Source organism: Anolis carolinensis, chromosome 3 (genome assembly GCF_035594765.1).
Source record: "Anolis carolinensis isolate JA03-04 chromosome 3, rAnoCar3.1.pri, whole genome shotgun sequence".
Lineage (NCBI taxonomy): Eukaryota > Metazoa > Chordata > Lepidosauria > Squamata > Dactyloidae > Anolis > Anolis carolinensis.
The window spans coordinates 125,379,049-125,399,865 of record NC_085843.1 but is presented as its reverse complement, the minus strand read 5'-3'; the positions used below and the strand labels follow the sequence as shown (position 1 = coordinate 125,399,865).

General features: G+C 42.3%; 1 protein-coding gene across 1 annotated transcript in view; it reads right to left on the bottom strand.

Moving 5' to 3' along the window:
* tmtc4 (transmembrane O-mannosyltransferase targeting cadherins 4) overlaps window positions 1-20,602 on the bottom strand; it is a 72,317-nt gene extending 51,715 nt beyond the window's left edge. The window contains exons 1-2 of the mRNA XM_008106967.3: window positions 20,443-20,602; window positions 9,262-9,477 (exon numbers count right to left, since the gene is read on the bottom strand). Of these exons, the coding sequence (XP_008105174.1) occupies window positions 9,262-9,423 (162 nt within the window). The 5' untranslated portion in view covers window positions 9,424-9,477; window positions 20,443-20,602. The remainder of the gene's footprint in view (window positions 1-9,261; window positions 9,478-20,442) is intronic.
* Between the last annotated feature and the right edge of the window lie 215 nt (window positions 20,603-20,817).

Here is a 20,817-nt window from a genome sequence, read left to right as displayed (position 1 = left end):
ACAGCCTTTTGGTTTCTCCATAAGTTAGTTGCATGCAGCTCTCTTTTAGGCAAGAAACAGTAAGTACAGTACTATAGGTTTACCAAGTTTCTAAGGATGCACCTACACTGTAGAATGAATGCAGTTTAACTCCACTTTGCTGTGGCTCAATATTATGGAATCCTAGGATTTGTAGTTTGGTGATGCAACAGCACTCTTTGGCAGAGAAGGCTAAAGACTTTCTAAAACTGCAACCCCAATGATCCCATAGCATTGAGCCATGGCAGTTAAAGTGGTGTCAAGCTGTATTAATTCTACAGTGTAGATTCTCTCATATTTCACAAAGGTGAAGTCTCTGTAATTGTACAGCTTGAACTATAGAACTTTACTCAGAACTAAGTCCTACGCTATTCAGTGGGAGAAAGTATGTACAGGACTGTAACTCTAAGAGTTCTTTCTTCCCACCATATTACTGCAGAATATATTTGTATTTATTCTGAACTAATAAAAACTTTGGCCATACTGGAGAATGGCCAGAATTACATTATATATACGGAACAAAAGCAATAAAATTATTCATGTATCATGCTTAGAATATTATTGCCAGAAAACCCAATGTCTATAGACTTTTTAAAAATCTGTAAATAAAGAAACAATGGAAAGCAAACAGAAGACTCAGAGACATTTTGAAATTAAATTCAAGGCTCCTTCCAGTTAACTGAATTTTTCATATGTTTACATGAAGGCAGGATTTTGCCCTGGGAAAAGCGAGTCAATGATAACCTATTCTAGTAATGTTCCAATAACTTGCAAAACATCAATAATATTATTAGCAAATGTAGGTAGCTAATAATCAACTGAATAATTGGATTTCATCTTCTTACATACACCTGCAATAGAACAAATTCTAACACTCTTTTAGGGATTTACTTTATACCTAAGAAAACAACACAAAGTCTTGTAATGCATCTTGGAGAATAACATATTTGTAACATCTATGGGTTACAGGATTGAAGCACAATGGACTCTTTCATGCTACATAGTTAGAAAACTAGGATTTTATTTTAATTTCTATGGCAACATCGTACATTAGTGGTTCCCGATCTTTAATCCTCCAGGTGTTTAGGACTTCAATTCCTAGAATTCATGACAGTTGGCCAAGCTGGCTGGGACTTCTGTCCCAAACATCTGAAGAACCAAAGGTTGGGAACGACTATCCTGCAGCACATTGGTGTTTTCAGTTTAGAGAGGGACATTCAGAATCGTCTGCCACAGAACTATACTGCCTCTGAAAACCATTTCCAGATTTTGTGGAATGCAGCCCTAAAAGTTAAAAATGGAATCACGGTGGTATATCTGTCTGGTGTGAAAAAAAATCCTTATTTTCTGATTAACAAGAGTGGTGATATTATATGCCATGTTCATATTCGACTTTCCTGTGAGATTGGCTACACTCTTCACAGCAGCTGATGAATGGGGGAAAGGATTTTCCCAGGAATAATATATTGTTATGACTTATAGCCAATGAATCCAAAGAGCTTGGGGTATCTTGGCCTTGAAATGGGAACTCATACACATTCTGTTTACTGAAAACCTGGATGGAAATTGCTTGTTAATATAAATTGTTGGTGTATTTTGGTGTAAGGGTGAAATGTTGAATCAAGTGTTTTGCTATTGGAGTTTTGCAACTGTGTATTCCAGCATGCTTTCCAGCAGCACATGGATTAATGGCAGGCCAGTTTGAGTGATAGCATGCCTTGCCAATAGGGCAAGCCTTCCGGTTTCAGAGGGCGGACAGGACGTTCGTCATTCTGCTATGGAATGTGGGAGTTGCCTACAGAAGAGTTTCGCTGACGATCGGCAAAAAGAGAGGACATGCTTTGCCTTGCTGAGGGAAGCATGTGTCCTATGAGCGATGGACTTTGTAACTGTATATAGTTTGTATATATAATAAAGCCTTGGAACCGCTGTGAACAGCTGAATTACGACTGTGGTGTCATTTGTCGGTGCTGCTTAGCCGGATGCTTAAGCAGTCTGGCGGAGGATGGATTGGTGAGAGGCCTGACTCACCAATAAATCAGGATGGTTCGGAGCTGATTAACCCCCTGACATAGATTATCTTAACCATCTGCATTTGGGAAAATACAGTATATACTCTTGCATAAGTTGACCTCATGTATAAATTGGGGGGCTGGTTTTGGCACCAAATTTGTGAATGGTATGATCCAGGATAAGTTGAGGGCCATTCCATGGAGAGTGGAAAGTACCAATGCTACCTCAATGGGCCACCCACCCTAAACTGTTGCCATCCTTTCTATACCTGGGCATTCAAAAAGGGCTAAAAGCAGCACAATTGAGGAGAGAATAGATAGAGTCGGTGCTTCTTTTAGGTACTCCCAGACAGACTATGCTCTTGCCTTTTGTCACTCTATTTAGAGAAGGGGGTGAGTCTTTTGTTGATAAGATTCAAGTACAGCAGTCAAGCCAGGTTTTTGGGGCTGACTTTTCAACTAAAATTTCTAAACATACACATGAATACATAGGGTAGCTATGGCGATTATTATCAGTACCTACACTTTAAATTTACTATACCACTGTGTGGCATTAGCTTTCAAGGGCTAAAGCCAATTTCAGAAGATGCATTCCTGTTAGGCCTAGACTTTATGAACTTACACTACAGGAATTTGGCTTTCCCAGCTTTTCTCTACACTCCTCAGCACACAACAAAAACTATTCTGGGATAGCTTCCATCTTTCCAGAAAACACTGGGGAAATTTTAATCCAGTGCTTGCGGTTCCCCAGAATTTGGTGGATTCTCTAGGAAGAAGTGAATTCAACTTGCTAGGAGCAAAAGGCAAGACTTGACACAACAACCCCTATTCATGTGTTTTCCCAAAACTATATCCAATAAACCCGTACTCTTTGTGTGTCTGTGAATACAACCTAGAGGAAGATTATGCCCCATTGGGACACCTAATAACAGTAGGAGTCAGCAGGACAGAGAACCTCAGGAAGAGAAGATTGGCTGCATTTGGGACTGTGCCAGGAGGCAGCTTCTGAAGAGAAGGCAGCAGGAACGGACTTAAAAAGCAGTGTGTTTGCAGCACAGACTTGTTTGCAGCATGTTTCTTTCAGAAGCACACCCCAGTACACTAAACAACATACTCCTTGTTTGTCTGACACATGGGAATGGAAGGCAGCCAGATATTTGTCCCAGGCTGACACATGTCTTCCAGCTACTGCGTCCTTTATACATTTTCTGAATCTTACATGTGAAAAAGTGAGAAGAAAATGAAATCTCAGTATCTAGAGATGTTTATTCACTCAGACACCTTCCTTACTTATCTTCATGTCCCTCAAAGTGCAATCCTGTGCATGTTTATTTAGATATCCCTCTGGTTAAAGCACAAACAGGGATGCAGCTAAATCTCTAACAAAAATGTGCAATTGGAAATGCTTTTTGTTTGGAGGGCACAATGCTGCTGTCAGCATGTCCACTGAACCATTCCCTGGAAGAGTCAGAGTCACCCAGTCTCTTGACTTTAGGACTCAGACAGCTCCCTGTAATGCCACACTGATGGTGTTTGTCATTCTGCACTACTATAAAAACAGCAGCCTTGTCATTTCCTGTGTGCTACATATAAAGGTACAGAGTTGTTCATTGTGTTTTCAGAAATAAAAACATTTCTACTATCAAAAAGCTGTTTCTGACCTATGGAAAAAATTGTCATTTGCAATCCTTACTGAGTTGTAAGTACCATCAAATCTGTGGGGAACTGAAAGCAGAACTGCAAATAGTATCATACTGATCTTTCACCAGAGGAAAGTTATTCTCCAGCCAGGGGTCATCTAGCAACCCTAGGCTGTTCTGGCTGTCTCCAATGCTTTTCACCAAAACCTGAAGAATCATACTTCTGAAAGCCACTAGAGAGCATTACTCTAGTTTTAAAAAAGTATGTATACACTTGCACATCGTTTAGGATAGAAAATCCATTTTCAGGAAACTGAATGTGGCCTTTCAGTTTTCTGCAAATCTATAGTATGGTTACACTTGGAATACGGTGTTCAATTATGAAGAAGGCTACTGCAGAATTGAGAATTTTACAAGAAAGGCCAAATGAAATGATTAAGGGAGCAACCTGTTTATGATAAAAGATAGCATTGTAAGAAGATGAGCAAGGTACTTTAGGTTGCATTTCAGGGGAAAGAACTGGCAAAACCATTTTGGAGTATTCCTTGCCTAAAAATCCCTGTGAAACTCACGGGGCTGCCATAAGTTGACAGGTGACGTAAAGAGACATATCCACACAAGGGGAGATACCACAGAAATGTAGAAAAGTCGATAGCAAGAAGATTTAGGATAAAACTATGTGCAGTGTCTTTCGTATACACTGGGTTTTAGATCCAGAACCCTCTGTGGATACCAAAGCTCATGGATACACAAGTTCCATTATATGCAATGGCATAGTAAAACAGTGTCTCTTATATCAAATAGCAAAATCAAGGTTTTCCTTTTTGTATATGTATTTGGAATATTCTCAAACCATGGATGGTTGAATCCATCCGCCCAAGGTCTGAACCCCCCCCCCCCGAAGATTTTTTAACCTTGGGCGGCAAAGTGCCAGGACCTATATCCAAGTGCACCGCATGTCCGGCTGAAGGACCTGCCAGGCTCTGCCATCTGGGCATACGAGTGTCGAGTGCTCGGCACTCAGCTGTAGACCCTGCCAGCCAGGGCCTACATCTGAGCAGGCTCAGTGCACATCTGTAGGCCCTGGCTTCAGCTGAACAATCAGCCGTCCCCTCTATTTTTGTTTCGCTGCTGTTTCCGTTCCAGAGGGGCTTGTACTGTTCCATGCCATCTGAATGGACGGAACTGTACAAAAACACAGAATAAGCAGATGAAATGGTATCCAGGCCCATGACTATAATTTGGTCCACATGACGGTGCCCTATATCAGCTTGCACTACTGTATTGACTTTTCTAACTGGAAAAAGGATATAAAGAGCGTTTCATAAGAGTCCTTCCAATCTATGCTATCAGAGGATCTCTATAAATGCTCGGAAGCCCTTGTACATCTATGAAACATACGTAGGCAACAATCCAAATAAACAAACAAGCAGAACGTTTTATTGATGGAAAGGTTATCACTCTTCCTAAGCATTTAAGTAGCCTTTGTGTGAAGTCACTTATATTTTAAAAAGCTCTACTATGTTAGCACACCCCCTCTGAAAGTATTAATTTGACAGGGGTAAACCCAATTCTGTCATCCTACTTTTTCAGCAGCTTCTAAAATGTCTCATTTTCACTTTACTTCTACTTTCTTCTTTTGTTCTTTATCTCAGTTGCTGCAAACTGATTTCAAACTGCAAGGATAATTTGCACTCAATTAACTCAGCAGACGAAGAGGAGAAAAGGTGGTAGGATTTTGCTCCTTCCAGTAGCCTCAGGCAAAAGCAAACTAGTGCAGCATCTCCTAGTTCTTCCTCATTATTAACATCTGCCATCTTATCCACATCTTAGCCATATGAATTCCAGTTTTCATCAGTGAAATATCAGAGGGCATGTGCATAACATGTATTTTCTGGTATAAGCAAGCCTCATATGAGAATATGTTATAGTTCTGGTCTATAGTTCCATCTTATCCCAAATTATTTTTCTATTCCAGGTGATCTTAGATTTTATAATGACTGGTATAGGAAGGAACTAGAAAATAGTGGTTGACGACCAACTCCATTTGTTGGCTCTTGTTTCCACTGAACTCGGCGGGATTTTTTTTTTTTGAGTGAACGTGGCTCAAAATCAGTTGTCAGAAGCTGTTACAGTGAGACAATAAAATGACATATGGTTCTGTGTGGAGCACAAAGCTGACAGCTGTATCACCTTCTCATTCAATCTGGGCTGACAGTTTTTATATATAATCACAACAGTTGAAACATATGCCCAAGAACTGGTTGTGTGAATCAGCTCTAATTCAAAGTAAACAAGTCATTAGGGCATTTGCAGAAGAAAAGCTTCCTTACAAAAATATACTCTATTTTACAAGACCATACCAAGTGAAAAATATGTTTTTCCCTTCTCTACTAAAAACTGCATATAATCACGAGGGAAATCATATATATACAGTATTCCTTTGTTGGTTTAGAATCTCTGCAGTGTTTGATTCAGAACCGAGGATTTTTTTTTCATCATTTGGTGTTATCATTTCAACGAAAGTTCATAGTGTTCATTAACACACATAAGAGACGGTCTGCCTCAGCTGCTTTCCTTGTTCAAATGTTTGTCTTCCTAAATCACACAAAAGATGGATCACTGCTGTAAATGGCTTTAAAACAAGACAAAGCATGAAACTGGTTTTATTGACAAGAATGCATCCCTAAAACCGTCTTGAACATCAATAAAATCCAGTGAGGGTTGCTCTGTGCTACAAGAGGCATGGAGCCAGCAAAGAAGTATCTTTCATCTCAACTGTAGAGAAAAGGGGAAGAGTAAAGCTTATATAAAACGATCACACTATGATACCCAATGCCAGACAAGTTATAATATCTATAAAATGGCCACTTCTACTGGATATCACAGAGAAAAAGGATCAGCTATGTTGGGGGTGGCAATAGAACAGTGGTTCTCAACCTGTGGGTCCCCACATGTTTTCGCCTTCAACTCCCAGAAATCCCAACAGCTGGTAAACTGGCTGGGATTTCTGGGAGTTGTAGGCCAAAACCCCTGGGGATCCACAGGTTGAGAACCACTGCAATAGAAGGAGACTAAGATTCATTTTAGAACAGCTGTTTCTGTGCCTAGTGGCAACCCAATAGTCCTACATTTTTCCAAAAATAGTTTTAATGTGGCTATTACAAAAGAAAAAGGAGAATAATTAGAGAAGGCTTGCTAAGGTCAATGGGATATTTAACTCAAGTCTCACTGATTTTCAATGGGTCTTGTTTTAGCATGAAAAAGTTTAAATCCCACCCAATATTTTCATGACAGTGGAAGAGAAGAGATGCTGCTTACTTTTAAAAGGAATGTTTGTTTTCTAGTTTGTTTAATATACTGTCTTTCTCCCAATATGGGACTCAAGGTGACTACATGTTAAATGATATTTAAAAATAATAAAGCTTGAGCCCTCCATTTTCCAATGCACACAAAACCAGAACTTCAGTACATTTTGAAGAGGAAAAACAGATAAATTGAACAAGAAGGTGTTTCATGTATAAAAAGTGGAAAACTAGATGAATCAACAAAATTAGAAAGAGAAAAGGTTGACTAAAACAGAGGAAAAGTCAAGAGTCTGCTGTTGAATCCTTAGGAACAAGGACTGGGAACAATATAATCTGGAGCAGCTATCTCCCACAGGATACTAAACATGTATGAATGCACGTATATGTTTATTATAATTTATCAAAGGACTATAAGTGAGCAGAGGGGGTATATTCCTTTATATTGTTACAACAGCTCAAAGGGGCAGAATAGCCAAGACGATGGTTCCAAAGTCTGGTTCTACAGGTTTTGAACTTTCACTCCCAGCAGCCTCAGCCGCTTTGGCCAATGGTGAGATATTCCGAGAACTCAAGTTCAAAACATCTGGAGAACTAGGGTTTGGGAAGACCTGAGTTAGGAGATAGACATCTGTCCAGATCTATCAAAATGAACACATTGGAAATACTACTTTTAACTATTACTACAACTCCTCGAATCCTACATGGCTACTTTGATTGGAATTAACTACTGAATTCAAGCAATTAGCACTTCATTTCAGTTCTCATTCTGAAAAGCAGATAAAAGTTCAGTAACCATTTACCAAAATGAACTGGTATTTTGAAGTAGGTGAAAAAGGATTACTTTTTAAATCACAAAATGAACACAATTTTAGAACTTCATTGGTTATACTCATTCAATGAGATGATGAAATGAATTTCAAAGCAAGATTATAGTTTCAATTCATTTGCAGTATTTTTATTTTTTAAATTTTTGTTCATCACAGCAAGCATAATGCTGTTATATAAAACTATGATGCAGCTGCATTTAGTATCTCAACTACATTTCTGGTTCATGTATATATAATTAAAACTTGTTGACTGTAGCCTTTAAGGAGCAATTTACAAATGCTGTATCAGCCATTACCCATTAGTTGCTACACACAGCACTTCAATCCTACATAGGGAAGTTCTGGGTATTCAGAGGTTTATGAACTGTAATTTCCATCATCCCACCCTATTGGTCGTTTTGACTAGTGCTGATGGGAACTGCAATCCAGCAACATCTGGAAGGCCACACATTTCCTGTCTCTGCTATATACTAAGCAGAAACTCACTGAGAACATCTTTCTTCTTACAGGGCCAAAAGGGAATCATCCCCACACAAGAGGAAGGGATCAACAGATTTGAGGAAACCTTTCGTCTTTGAAGAATTCTCCTTCTAACAAAAAAAATCATAAAAAAGAACTCAAGGTCTGTATGGGAGGATACAAATGTCTAAAGGAGATGCTTAGTTAGACTAAAACGGACAGGGATGGGATAGAAATGGGTGACTGGCAGACACTGGGACGGAATACCCTATGAAAAGGAAAGAGCTTATTGACGGGCACTCTGAAAAGGAGCATTGCAACATTTTGTATTAAGTCTCCCCTGTATTACCTTCCAGGGAATCAAATGATACTTTCATGGCAATATAGACATCCAAGAGTCCTCAAGTACTAGGGATCAAGCGGGTAGAAATCAAAAGATGTTCAGATGTTAAGTTAGCAAAGAAGATGAAAAGCTGCATTTCTGCAATTTCAGTTTGCTAGGGCCCAGGGTATAAATCAAACTTGGAGATTGTGCAGTGCTATTCCCAAGCCACATGCATCCCTAGAAACCCCAGAATGGCTTCCCACCCACTCTCTACTTTCCACACTTTTAAAAAGTTTTTTTAAAAGCAAATATTTGAAAATGAAGACTATGGGAGTCAACTGTGTCATGGTTTGGTGAGAGGCCTGATCTATCTTAGGCTGAATCTACACTGTGCTTTATCCCAGGATCTCATTCCAGATTGTCTTCTCCTCCCAGATTATCTGGCAATGTAGACTCATATAATCCAGTTCAAAACAGATAACCTGGAATGAGATCCTGGGCTATAGGACAGTGTAGATCCAGCTTTAGAGTAAGGAAGACCTTTTTCCAGAAATGACTTCTGGTCAATTATTCTTGTTAATTAACAAAACCTATTCTGTCTGGTTCCTAGAATAAATTCTTACTCATCACAGTTGACCAAGCAGCAAAGATCTATAAGAAAAAGTCACTAACCTTATTATTGATGATAGCTTCTGAGTCATCAAAGACAAAATCACCATCATAGCTGTTCACAAAGCAGACAACAGAAAGGAGTCCAACAACAGTTTTTGCCCAGTAAGGCGGAAGGAGTAACAGTGGTAGGTCATGGTCAAGGTTGCCTTCTGCCTGCGCCATGCTGTACAATACTTGCTCCAAATTTGGAGTGCCAACATTATGCTGGTTGCAAATCTGAAAGAAATACAACATTAATTTATTACATGCAAGTTCAGTATTCCCATCTATTTTTGGGCATGTAAAAAACTGGTTAATCCTCCTGCTTGCAAATACTGCCATTAGCCACTTATGTGGAGCACTGTTACTCTAAAAGGAGAGAAGAACAGATCAACTTTCTCTCAGCATAAAAAGTATTTCCTGCTGGGTACAGATGCAAGGGTTACAGCAACCAGCTTCTCTTGTCATTATGTGCATTTGGTAAATGGTTGCTTTTATCTATTCTCTTAGCAACTCAAAATCCATTTGCTACCTTCTTAAATTAGACCCTCCAAGCCGTCTAAAACTCTCATGCTCTTGAAAAGGTCTTGCTCAGAATAAAAACACTAATTGGTTTGGCTGTGAAAACACAGGGGTTTTTTTTGCCTTTTAAAAATCAAAGGATCACAATTTTAAAATTTTAAAAGACTTGTGACTATTAGCATAGTTATTGAACAATTTCAGACTGCAATCCTATATACCAAGGATGGGCAACTGTCATGGGTTAGTGAGCAGCACTGACCCTTCAGAGGTCCTCATTCTCTGTCAAATTTTCACCCCATCCCCCAATGATCCTTATGTGTATGGGAGAAATGTTGTCACATGTTTGATCCTCTCTGAGACAGTCTGATTCCAGTACCATTTTCATCACACTTGCTCAACATAGTTAATTGTCAGTCTGTTGAAGCAAAGGGCAATCAAGCCTGAGTAAATATGCGTATAATTGCAGTACTGAAACCTTTAACAAAATGTTGGAGTAGAAATTGTAAAAAAAAATGGCAATTCAATATAAGTACTGGGCCTAAACTCTTACCAAAACGGATCCATCCCCAACTCTGAATATAGGGTAAAGAGCAAGAATTTAAACCAATCCAAAAAAATCTTTAAAAAGCATGACTCTCTTTACTATCTCCACTGCAGTGCCAGTTCCGGATTTTTTTGAATGCCTGGCTGTTGGAAATAACAACCCTCTTCAAGCCTCCACTAGTAATTTGTTTGTATATGATTCTGTTTGCTTACTGTTTTATATATGTATACTTTGATATGCAGCTTTCCCTTTACTCTATGTTTCTTGAGGTTGTGAAAGCGGCTGCAGACCACACGATCAGATCTGGGACTACTCTGAGCTCAGACTCCATTTTAGAACACATGAGATGCATCAGACTCTATTAGAGCACAGACGCCAAGAGAATATGGACTGTTAGGAGCAAACTCATGTTGCTCTTGATCATAAGATGCCCTGTGTTATCTGCCCAGAGAAAGTACTTCAAATCCTATCTATAACTGGATTGATAAGTTATGTACCTGTATGCTGAATACATGAAGGTTGTGAGTAAACTAGATATATTACTTTTAGCGAAATCTACTTTATTTTTGTCTCTTGAGAGCATTATATAGAAACAAGATATTTTATGGGAGAGTAGATGTTTTTGGGCAATGAAAACAAACACTTCTGAAGAACTGCTGTTTTTGTGCATTGACATAATCTCTATTCCTAACAGATCAGAGACAACCAGGTTATCAGTCTAACAACTGAAAGCCAAATTGCCTTGCATACGTACATGTGGATATATACCAGAAGATTTTACTCAACCGAGTTTTTTGGTTTTTCTTTGGAAGATCATCGTTCTATAAAATGTTATGATTTTCAAATGGTTGTGAATTCCATTTTTCTCAAAAAGGTTATGGAGATTCTGGTTTTCCAAAAGGTTACGATCCCTAAAAAGGTAGGATCCATCCCCTACTCTGAATATAACTGCTTTTCAAGATCCACTGTTCGCCACTATAGTTTCAACACTGTATAAAAAGTTAGTTGCTATCATAACTGCAGTTTTTTAAGGTAACTTTATTATTTACTGTCTTGAAAAATAACTAAAACCGAGTTCGAAAGATAATTTCCAGACTATAATTCCAAAACTGCCCTAGCCTATATAGCCATACTGGCTACATATTCTGAAATGTGGGTCCACATATGTAGTCTAAGGTGGGATCTACACTGCCTTGTATCCCAGGATCTGATCCCAGATGATCTGATTTGAACTGGATTATAGGAATCTACACTGCCAAATAATCTGGGATAAGCAGAAAATCTGGGATCAGATCCTGGGATATAGGGCAGTGTAGATCTAGCCTAAACTCAAGGCAGCACTGAAGGCATGTGATGTTCCTCCTCCACCATTTAGTGATACCAATCCCTTGTAATTATACCTCAGAGCTGGCCCTAGGTAATTTTCAAGTGTAGGCGAACAGAATTTTGGTGCCCCCCCCTGAATTTTGCCATTTCCCCCCGAATTTTGGCATCCCCCCAAACCAATTGCTCAAAAATAAAAGTATTGCAACATTCACACTTGCCTCAAACAGACAAGAGTTCTTTCTCCCACCCTGGACATTATTCCACAGATAAATAATCCCCACTTGCCTTGCTTCCTGAATCCTACAGACCAGAAATAGGGAACTTTATTTTTTTTATTGTATTTTATTTTTACATTTTCCCCCTTTTTATTTTTTCTCTTTTTCTTTTGTCGTTGCCATGTTTCTTTTATCATACAGTATATGTAAAACCTGAATAAATATTTTTTTAAAAGAAGAAGAAGAAGAAGAAGAAGGTGGTTTGATAAAGCTATATGAAGTTATCTGGGCCAACTCTGTACCCACATATTCAACCATCAATAGCTTGAAAATATTTTTTCAAACCAAAATGACACCATTTCACTAATCCACTGGAGACATGATAGTTACCTTTATGCCAGATGACTTGAAAGAGAAAAAGGGGGAGGGGGACTTGAGAGAGAATAAAGGACCTGTCCTGACAGATGACCATCCAGCCTCTGCTTTAAAAATACACCACAGAAGGAAACTTTCACAGACTCCCAGGCAAGGAGATACAATTAAAACCCTCCAGACAGATGGCCATCCAGCCTCTGCTTTATGAAGACACCAGATAAGCAAACTTCCCCAGACTCCCAAGCAAAGAGAAACAATTAGAACTCTCCCAATAGATGGCCATCCAGCTTCTGCTTTAAAAAAACACCAGATAAGCAAACATCCCCAGACTCCCAGGCAAGGAGATACAATTAGAACCCTCCCTATAGATGGCCATCCAACCTCTTTTTCCCACCCTGGACCTTCGACAGATATAGAAACCCCACTTACCTAGCTTCCAACAGACCTCACAACCTCTGAGGATGCCTGCCACAGGCCCCGGAGGGTGAGCGAAGGGCCTGGAGGCCGGGAGAAGGCCCCGGAGGATGGATCCAGGCCTCGGAGGGCGAGCAAAAGCCCTGGAGGCCGGGAGAAGGCCCCAGAGGGTGGATCCAGGCCTCGGAGGGCTAGCGAAGGCCCGGGAGGATGGATCCAGGCTCCGGAGGCCAGGAGAAGGCCCCAGAGGACAGATCCAGGCCTCGGCGGACCCAGGCCCCGGAGGCCGGGCAAAGGCTCTGGAGGGTGGACACAGGCCCCGGAGGCCGGGCAAAGGCTCTGGAGGGTGGACACAGGCCCCGGAGGCCGGGAGAAGGCCCCGGGCGGCCCAGCACTCACCAGAAGGCCCAGTGCTCGCTGGAGTACTGGGTGAAAGGCCCACACTGGCCCAAACGTGAAGGTGGTGGGGGTGGCGCCATCCTCCCAGGGGCCTCAACTGCTTTTTGGGCAATTGGAAGGCCTGCGCCACACGGACGGGTTGCGCTCTCCCGGGGCATGGCTTTCTTCCCTTCTCCCCTGGGGACCGTGCGCTCCAAGCGGGGGCTTCATTGGCCTCCATGTTGGACCAGCTCTGTTATAACTGTTACTAAAAATTACAGACAGATCACTATAGGGTTGAATTTACTGCTCATTAAATTACAATTGTAATGTAGTTTCAAGTATATGTTCATTACTGTAAAAGTGAATCTTTTATTTGTAACCAATTATCTCCAAGTTCTATACCAGGCATGGGCAAACTTTGGCCCTCCAGATGTTTTGGACTCTAACTCCCACAATTCCTAACAGCCTACCATTCCTAACTGCTCTACACTAATGATAAACTGATAGTACTGGACTGGTGCCAATCCCTGAGTCTTTGGCTGTTGATCCCTCCAGGCGTGCAGGAAAGAAAGAAACAATAGTATTCAATAGGTACAAATTTAGTGTGGGCCCTGGCAATCTGGAAAACAATTTCTGCAATTTCTTACATGAAATAGCCAGATAAGCAATACTCTACGACACTTTTGCCCTTCTATCCCTCCTATGCAGGCTGAGGAGTAATGGAGACACCACTTAGCGTCTTTGACCTGGCCAAAGAGATTAAGAATTCTAGACCAGTACTTCTTAGGCCATTAGATATGGATGACTAGCCCCTTTTCCTCTGAGATTTGGACAGTATGACCCAATACTGACAGTGGATATGTTCCTAAACTTCTCATAGATACATGAAACCACAGACAATAGCAAATCCTATTGAAACAAAGGGAAGCAGGCACAAGAATACCATAAGGGAGGGCCCCCAAAATGCCTAGAAGACATATCTAGGCAGACAAGGATGAATCAAACAGTGGATGCTGATCCTACAGATACAGGAGCTGTACTGTCACATATTTGTATCCACCAGCTACATCTTTCCATCTTTCTTTCCAGGAAATCTTCCTGGAACTCTTCTTAGATCAGTAATTGATGGCCTATGGTGTGACACTAGTCCATGAGCCACCACTTTGAGCTGCATGGTACACGGCCAGGCAATCTGATATAACTGCTGTGCATGAGAGCCTATCAACCAGATCCACAGGATGCCTGGAAATTAATCCAAATATATTCTCATTAACAAGGGGAGCAAAACAAAATGAAATATTTTCAGAACCCTTTCATGCAGTGATCAGGAAGAGTTCTGAAAAAGATTGAAGCATTGTACAATCTTCTACCTACACCAGTGGTTCCCAACCTTTGGGCCTCCAGATGTTTTGGACTTCAACTCCCAGAAATCCCAGCCAGTTTACCAGCTGTTAGGAACTGTGGGAGCTGAAGCCCAAAACATCTGGAGGCCTAAAGGTTGGGAACCACTGACCTACACCATGCTCTTGTGCAAAGTATTTGATTTGCAAATGCTGCAGATGCAGAGCTCTGCCTCTGAGAGGAAGTGAGAATTCCTCACGTACAGAACCTCAACATAAAATGCACCTTTTAATATAGAGAGTTGTTTCAAGTCCAAAAAGCCACAAGAATCATACTTTGATTCCCAAATGTCTTCCTCACGTAGATTTCATGTGCGAAGTCATTTAATCTTTCACTGAAAGGGAATGAAGCAATCGTTTCTCCAACACCATCAGTTAAGCCATTTATATGTTGCACAGCTTTAAGCAGCAGCTGCTTATAAATTCCACATCTGTCAAAAAAAAACCCTGCTTATCCTATCAAACATACTGATTATAGAGAGAATTTCTTCCTACAGCAAGAAGCTCTTTTACTCCTTTAATCTGATGGTTGTCTGGAGTTTTACAAACACATATGCTAGGAGACTAAGCTATGGCTGGTGTGATACAGAAAACTAATCCTTACTGCAGCATATTTTCTAATGCTTTCTTCATATGTCCTCTCTACTTTCAAGATCAAGGCTTAGGAAACTTGCTTTTTTGGAATTCACTCTTAGCATCCTGCAAACAGCACAGATGCTGAAGTGACAGAGGATGCTGGGAATGAGAGTCCAAATAAGTATTTTTATTCCAGTTCTGCTGAAATCTAAATTCCACAAACCATAAAAATGCAACAAAATTATGCATCCCTGCACACTATAGTTTATATATAGTGCATGTCAGTATACATTTATATATAGTATACTTATGCTCAGAACAAGTATTTTGAGTATAGGCAGGTGTTTTGGACTTCAACTCCCACAATTCTTAACAGCCTACCAACTGTTAGGAATTGTGGAATTCCAAAACACCTGGAGGGCCCAAGTTTGCCCATATCCGAGATAGGTTTTCTCTGCTTACAGAATCGACACATCTTTTATCCAAATTCTGAATTATTCAATGTGGATTTCTAAGGCTTACACCTTCATTTCAAGGCCTTGTATAACAGACTGTACTACATAGGCCATTTTCTTCTTTTCAGCTCTGTGGTACTTGTTCTGAATGACAAGTTTGTTGTGCTCTGTTTTCTAGCTTGGAGAACAAAAACAATTTAAAAAAGAAAGGCAATAGTCATTAATGGATTTCTAGGAACTGGCTTGAGAGGCACTTCAGTAACAATGAAAGCATTCCAGGCCCTACCTAACAAAAGCAAAGGCCTTGTGAGAAATACAAACTGGACTAAGTTCTCTCATGCAGGTATTAATTCAGTCCAAAACTGAGTCCTGGTTACTATAGCAATGTCCCTTATAGTAGCAGAAATTAATAATACATGAAGTGGCATACAAGAGGTAACAGGAACCTCCTTGGCAGTATGATAATAAACTGTTCCCTTGATGTCTGAAAACCAACCTAATGAATGAAAAGGGCAAAATGGTGATTGGAGGAACTAAAACTCATGTCAGTAATGCAAAGATGAGAACTATAAGGTGTTCAGCGCAGATCTCATGGATCAGACAATAGATATGAGTGCCGCCTTTTCTAAAATCATCCAGAGTGGATCTCTCTTTCTCTCCCCCCCCCCCCCCCATTTTCCATACATTTGTTTAAACATTTGAGTACAGAACAGGTGAAAAATAACTGCATATAGCGCATTCTGAAATCTGAAACTTCCCCAGACATGAATCCCATGGAATTACACATTTACATGGAAGGAAGTAAGTCCTATGATGTGTTGTCAAAGGCTTTCATGGCTGGAATAATTGGACTGATGTGAGTTTTCTGGGCTGTATGACCATGTTCTAGAAGCATTATCTCCTGATGTTTTGCCCAAATCTATGGCAGGCAAATAGGTGCCCCTGCTGGTGCAGCGGATTAAACTGCTGAGCTGTTGAACTTGCTGACCCTAAGGTCTGCGGTGTGAATCCGGGGAGCGGGATGAACTCTCGCTGTCAGTCCCAGTTTATTCTAACCTAGCAGTTTGAAGAAATGCAAATGTGGGTAGATCAATGGGTACCATTCCGGCAGTCATGCCAGCCACATGACCTTGGAGGTGTCTACGGACAACGCTGGCTCTTTGGCTTAGAAATAGAGATGAGCACCAACCCCCAGAGTCGGACACGATCAGACTTAATGTCAGGGGACTATGGCAGGCATCCTCAGAGTTTGTGAGGCCTGTTGGAAACCAAGTAAGTGAGGTTTATGTATCTGTGGAAGGTCCAGGGTGGGAGAAAGAACTCTTGTCTGTTGGAGGCAGGTTTGAATGTTGCAATTAATCACCTTGATTAGCACTGAAAAGCCTTGTAGCTTCAAAGAAGAAAAATAAGACAAGTGCAAAGAAGCCAGAATGGATGTCCAAAGAACTTCTAACTGAGCTAAAGCTCAAAAGTGACATGCACAAGAAGTGGAAAAGGGGAGAAATCACCAAAGAAGAATTCAAACGTATAGCCAACACCTGTAGGGAAAAGGTTCGCAAGGCTAAAGCACAAAATGAGCTCAGGCTTGCCAGGGACATAAAAAACAACAAAAAAGGCTTTTTTTGCTTACGTTGGTAGAAAAAGGAAGAAAAAGGAGGCGATAGGGCCTCTGCAAGGAGAAGATGGGGTGATGGCGACAGGGGACAGGGAAAAGGCAGAACTGCTCAATGCCTTCTTTGCCTCGGTCTTCTCACAAAAAGAAAGCCATCTTCTACCTCAGCAACATGGAATGGACGAAGGATTGGGGGAAATCCAACCCCAAATAGGGAAACAAGTTGTCCAGGAACACTTGGCCTCTCTAAACGAATTCAAGTCCCCAGGGCCGGATCAGCTACATCCAAGAGTATTGAAGGAATTAGCGGAAGTTATTTCAGAACCACTAGCAATTATCTTCGAGAGTTCTTGGAGAACGGGAGAAGTCCCAGCAGATTGGAGGAGGGCGAATGTGGTCCCTATCTTCAAGAAGGGAAAAAAGAACGACCCAAACAATTACCGTCCGGTCAGCCTCACATCAATACCAGGCAAGATTCTGGAAAAGATCATCAAGGAAGTGGTCTGCGAACACTTAGAAACAAATGTGGTCATTGCTAATAGTCAACACGGATTTACCAAAAACAAGTCATGCCAGACTAATCTGATCTCTTTTTTCGATAGAGTTACGAGTTGGGTCGATACAGGGAATGCTGTGGATGTAGCGTACCTGGATTTCAGTAAGGCCTTCGACAAAGTCCCCCACGACCTTCTGGCAAATAAACTAGTAAAATGTGGGCTAGACAAAACTACGGTTAGGTGGATCTGCAATTGGCTAAGCGAACGAACCCAAAGGGTGCTCACGAATGCGTCATCTTCCTCATGGAAAGAAGTGACAAGTGGAGTGCCGCAGGGCTCCGTCCTGGGCCCGGTTCTGTTCAACATCTTTATTAACGACTTAGACGAAGGGTTAGAAGGTACGATCATCAAGTTTGCAGATGACACAAAACTGGGAGGGATAGCTAACACTCCAGAAGACAGGAGCAGAATTCAAAACGATCTTGACAGACTAGAGAGATGGGCCGAAACTAACAAAATGAAGTTCAACAGGGACAAATGCAAGATACTACATTTCGGCAGAAAAAATGGAAATCAAAGATACAGAATGGGGGACGCCTGGCTTGACAGCAGTGTGTGCGAAAAAGACCTTGGAGTCCTCGTGGACAACAAGTTAAACATGAGCCAACAATGTGATGCAGCAGCTAAAAAAGCCAATGGGATTCTGGCCTGCATCAATAGGGGAATAGCGTCTAGATCCAGGGAAGTTATGCTCCCCCTCTATTCTGCCTTGGTCAGACCACACCTGGAATACTGTGTCCAATTCTGGGCACCACAGTTGAAGGGAGATGTTGACAAGCTGGAAAGCGTCCAGAGGAGGGCGACTAAAATGATTAAGGGTCTGGAGAACAAGCCCTATGAGGAGCGGCTTAAAGAGCTGGGCATGTTTAGCCTGCAGAAGAGAAGGCTGAGAGGAGACATGATAGCCATGTACAAATACGTGAAGGGAAGTCATAGGGAGGAGGGAGCAAGCTTGTTTTCTGCTGCCCTGCAGACTAGGACACAGAACAATGTCTTCAAACTACAGGAAAGGAGATTCCACCTGAACATCAGGAAGAACTTCCTCACTGTGAGGGCTGTTCGACAGTGGAACTCTCTCCCCTGGGCTGTGGTGGAGGCTCCTTCCTTGGAGGCTTTTAAGCAGAGGCTGGATGGCCATCTGTCGGGGGAGCTTTGAATGCGATTTCCTGCTTCTTGGCAGGGGGTTGGACTGGATGGCCCATGAGGTCTGTTCCAACTCTACTATTCTATGATTCTATGATTCAACAGGGGAATTCCAGACATGAAACAATTAGGGCCAACTAGCACCTCCCAACAAATGATTCCCCCAGGCAGGAAGCAGCCAGGCTTTGAAGCTGCAAGGCCTTTCAATGCTAATGACATCTTATAATTCTGGTGTTAATTTTTTCTAAAAGGGGATACTGAACCTTCTAGTGGAAATCATAAAGATGCTTTATTAATGCTAATCAAGGCGATTAATTGCAACATTCACAGTTGCCTGCAGCAGACAAGAGTTCTTTCTCCTATCCTGGACCTTCCACAGATATATAAACCTCACTTGCTTAGTTCCAATATATCTCACAACCTCTGAGGATGCCTGCCATAGATGTGGGTGAAACGTTAGGAGAAAATGCTTCTGGGACATGACTATACAGTCTGGAAAACTAACAGCAACTCAGTAAGTCATCTGATGTTCAACATAGCTTTGTTGTGTGTCTTCAAGTAATTTCCGAATGGTGGCGAATGTAGCACAGGATTTCCTTGGCAAAAAGAGTGGAGACCTGGATGCCTTGGCTTTTCCCTGAAGCTGAGAGAGTGTGACATGTCCAAGGTCACCCAGGAGATCTCAATGACAGAGGCTGCATGACAGAGGCTAAATTCAAACCCTGATCTCCAGAGCTGAAGTGCAGCACTAAAAAACCACTACACCACACTCAGCAGAGCGTTATTCTATCCCAGGCATGGGCAAACTTGGGTCTTCCAGGTGTTTTGTACTTCAAATCCCACAATTCCTAACAGTTGAAGTCCAAAACACCCGGAGGGCCCAAGTTTGCCCATGCCTGTTCTATCCTGCCTGTGGGTTAGGACTAATTCCTTCCCAATAGCTTTTTGCAAGGAAGGGATCATGCACCCCACTTTGTGATGTATCATCAGCAACTCCTCATGTTCCTGCCGCTGCTCCTCGCGATCTGGGAGGAAAGATGGAAGATCCAACTACATAAAGGTTTTTGCCAGCCAGCACTTTCCTCGAAAGCGGCGGAGGATGAAAACCATTCATAAAGTAGGCTGCAGGGGGACCTTAATGAACACTGGTTCTTTCCCTGTCTTGTCTCGTTTATCCTCCCTTGCTACTCAAAACCTGCTTTTGAACCAGGATCTCCGAGGAAGGAAAACAGAGCTGTTTGTTTAGAAGCACAAAAAGCCAGGGATTGTGCCCGTGGCGCCCTTGGAGTGACGATTTCCGAGGCGGTGCTTGAGCCCAAGCGACACTCACACAGGAGGAGTAGGGACGCTAAAGAGTTTCAGGGGTGTAACACACCTCCCTCCCTTTTGGCAAGGTGTGAAGCCCACCAAGAGAGCCAGCCCCGCCCCTTAGAGCGCAGGGGAGAATGAGACAGAAAGGGATGCAACGCATGGTGCCAACCAACTCTTGCAGAGGAAAAGAAGAAGAGAGAGTAGTTGAGATGACAAAGGGACTCCATCCGAAGTGCTCTGAGTCTGGATCGAGGCGCCTCCCCCCTCCCTCCCTCCTTTTGTTCGCTCCTGGCTTTTGTCTGGGGAGCGCGTGGCTCTCCTCCTGCCGCAGAGCTTTTGGGGTCCCGTCCCGCCCCCCAAACCAGCTTTACCTGCAACGCAGAGGAGTCCGCGCGGCATCTCCCTCCTCCCGGGCGCGGGGCTCTGGCGAAGTCTAATGGGAAAGGGGAAAAGGGGGGGCTGGCTCCGCCGCTCCCTCCCCGCCCATTGGTTCGCCCCGCTTCCTTGTTGTTGTCCCCCCCCCCCTCCTTGAATGGAGCGGCCCACTCATTGGCCAGGCAGCCGTAGCGTCTGGAAGGCGGAGCAGCCGCCGGAGCGGGAGGAGGCGAAGCAGAGGGAAGAGCCGGCCCCAAGGAGGGAGGGGCGAGGGGAAGAAAGACAGAAAGCAAGCCCCGCGCGCTCCCTGGGGGTCGGTCTGTCTGTCTCCTTATCAGCCAAAGCCAGACTGGCAGAGCGCAGCCCTTCCC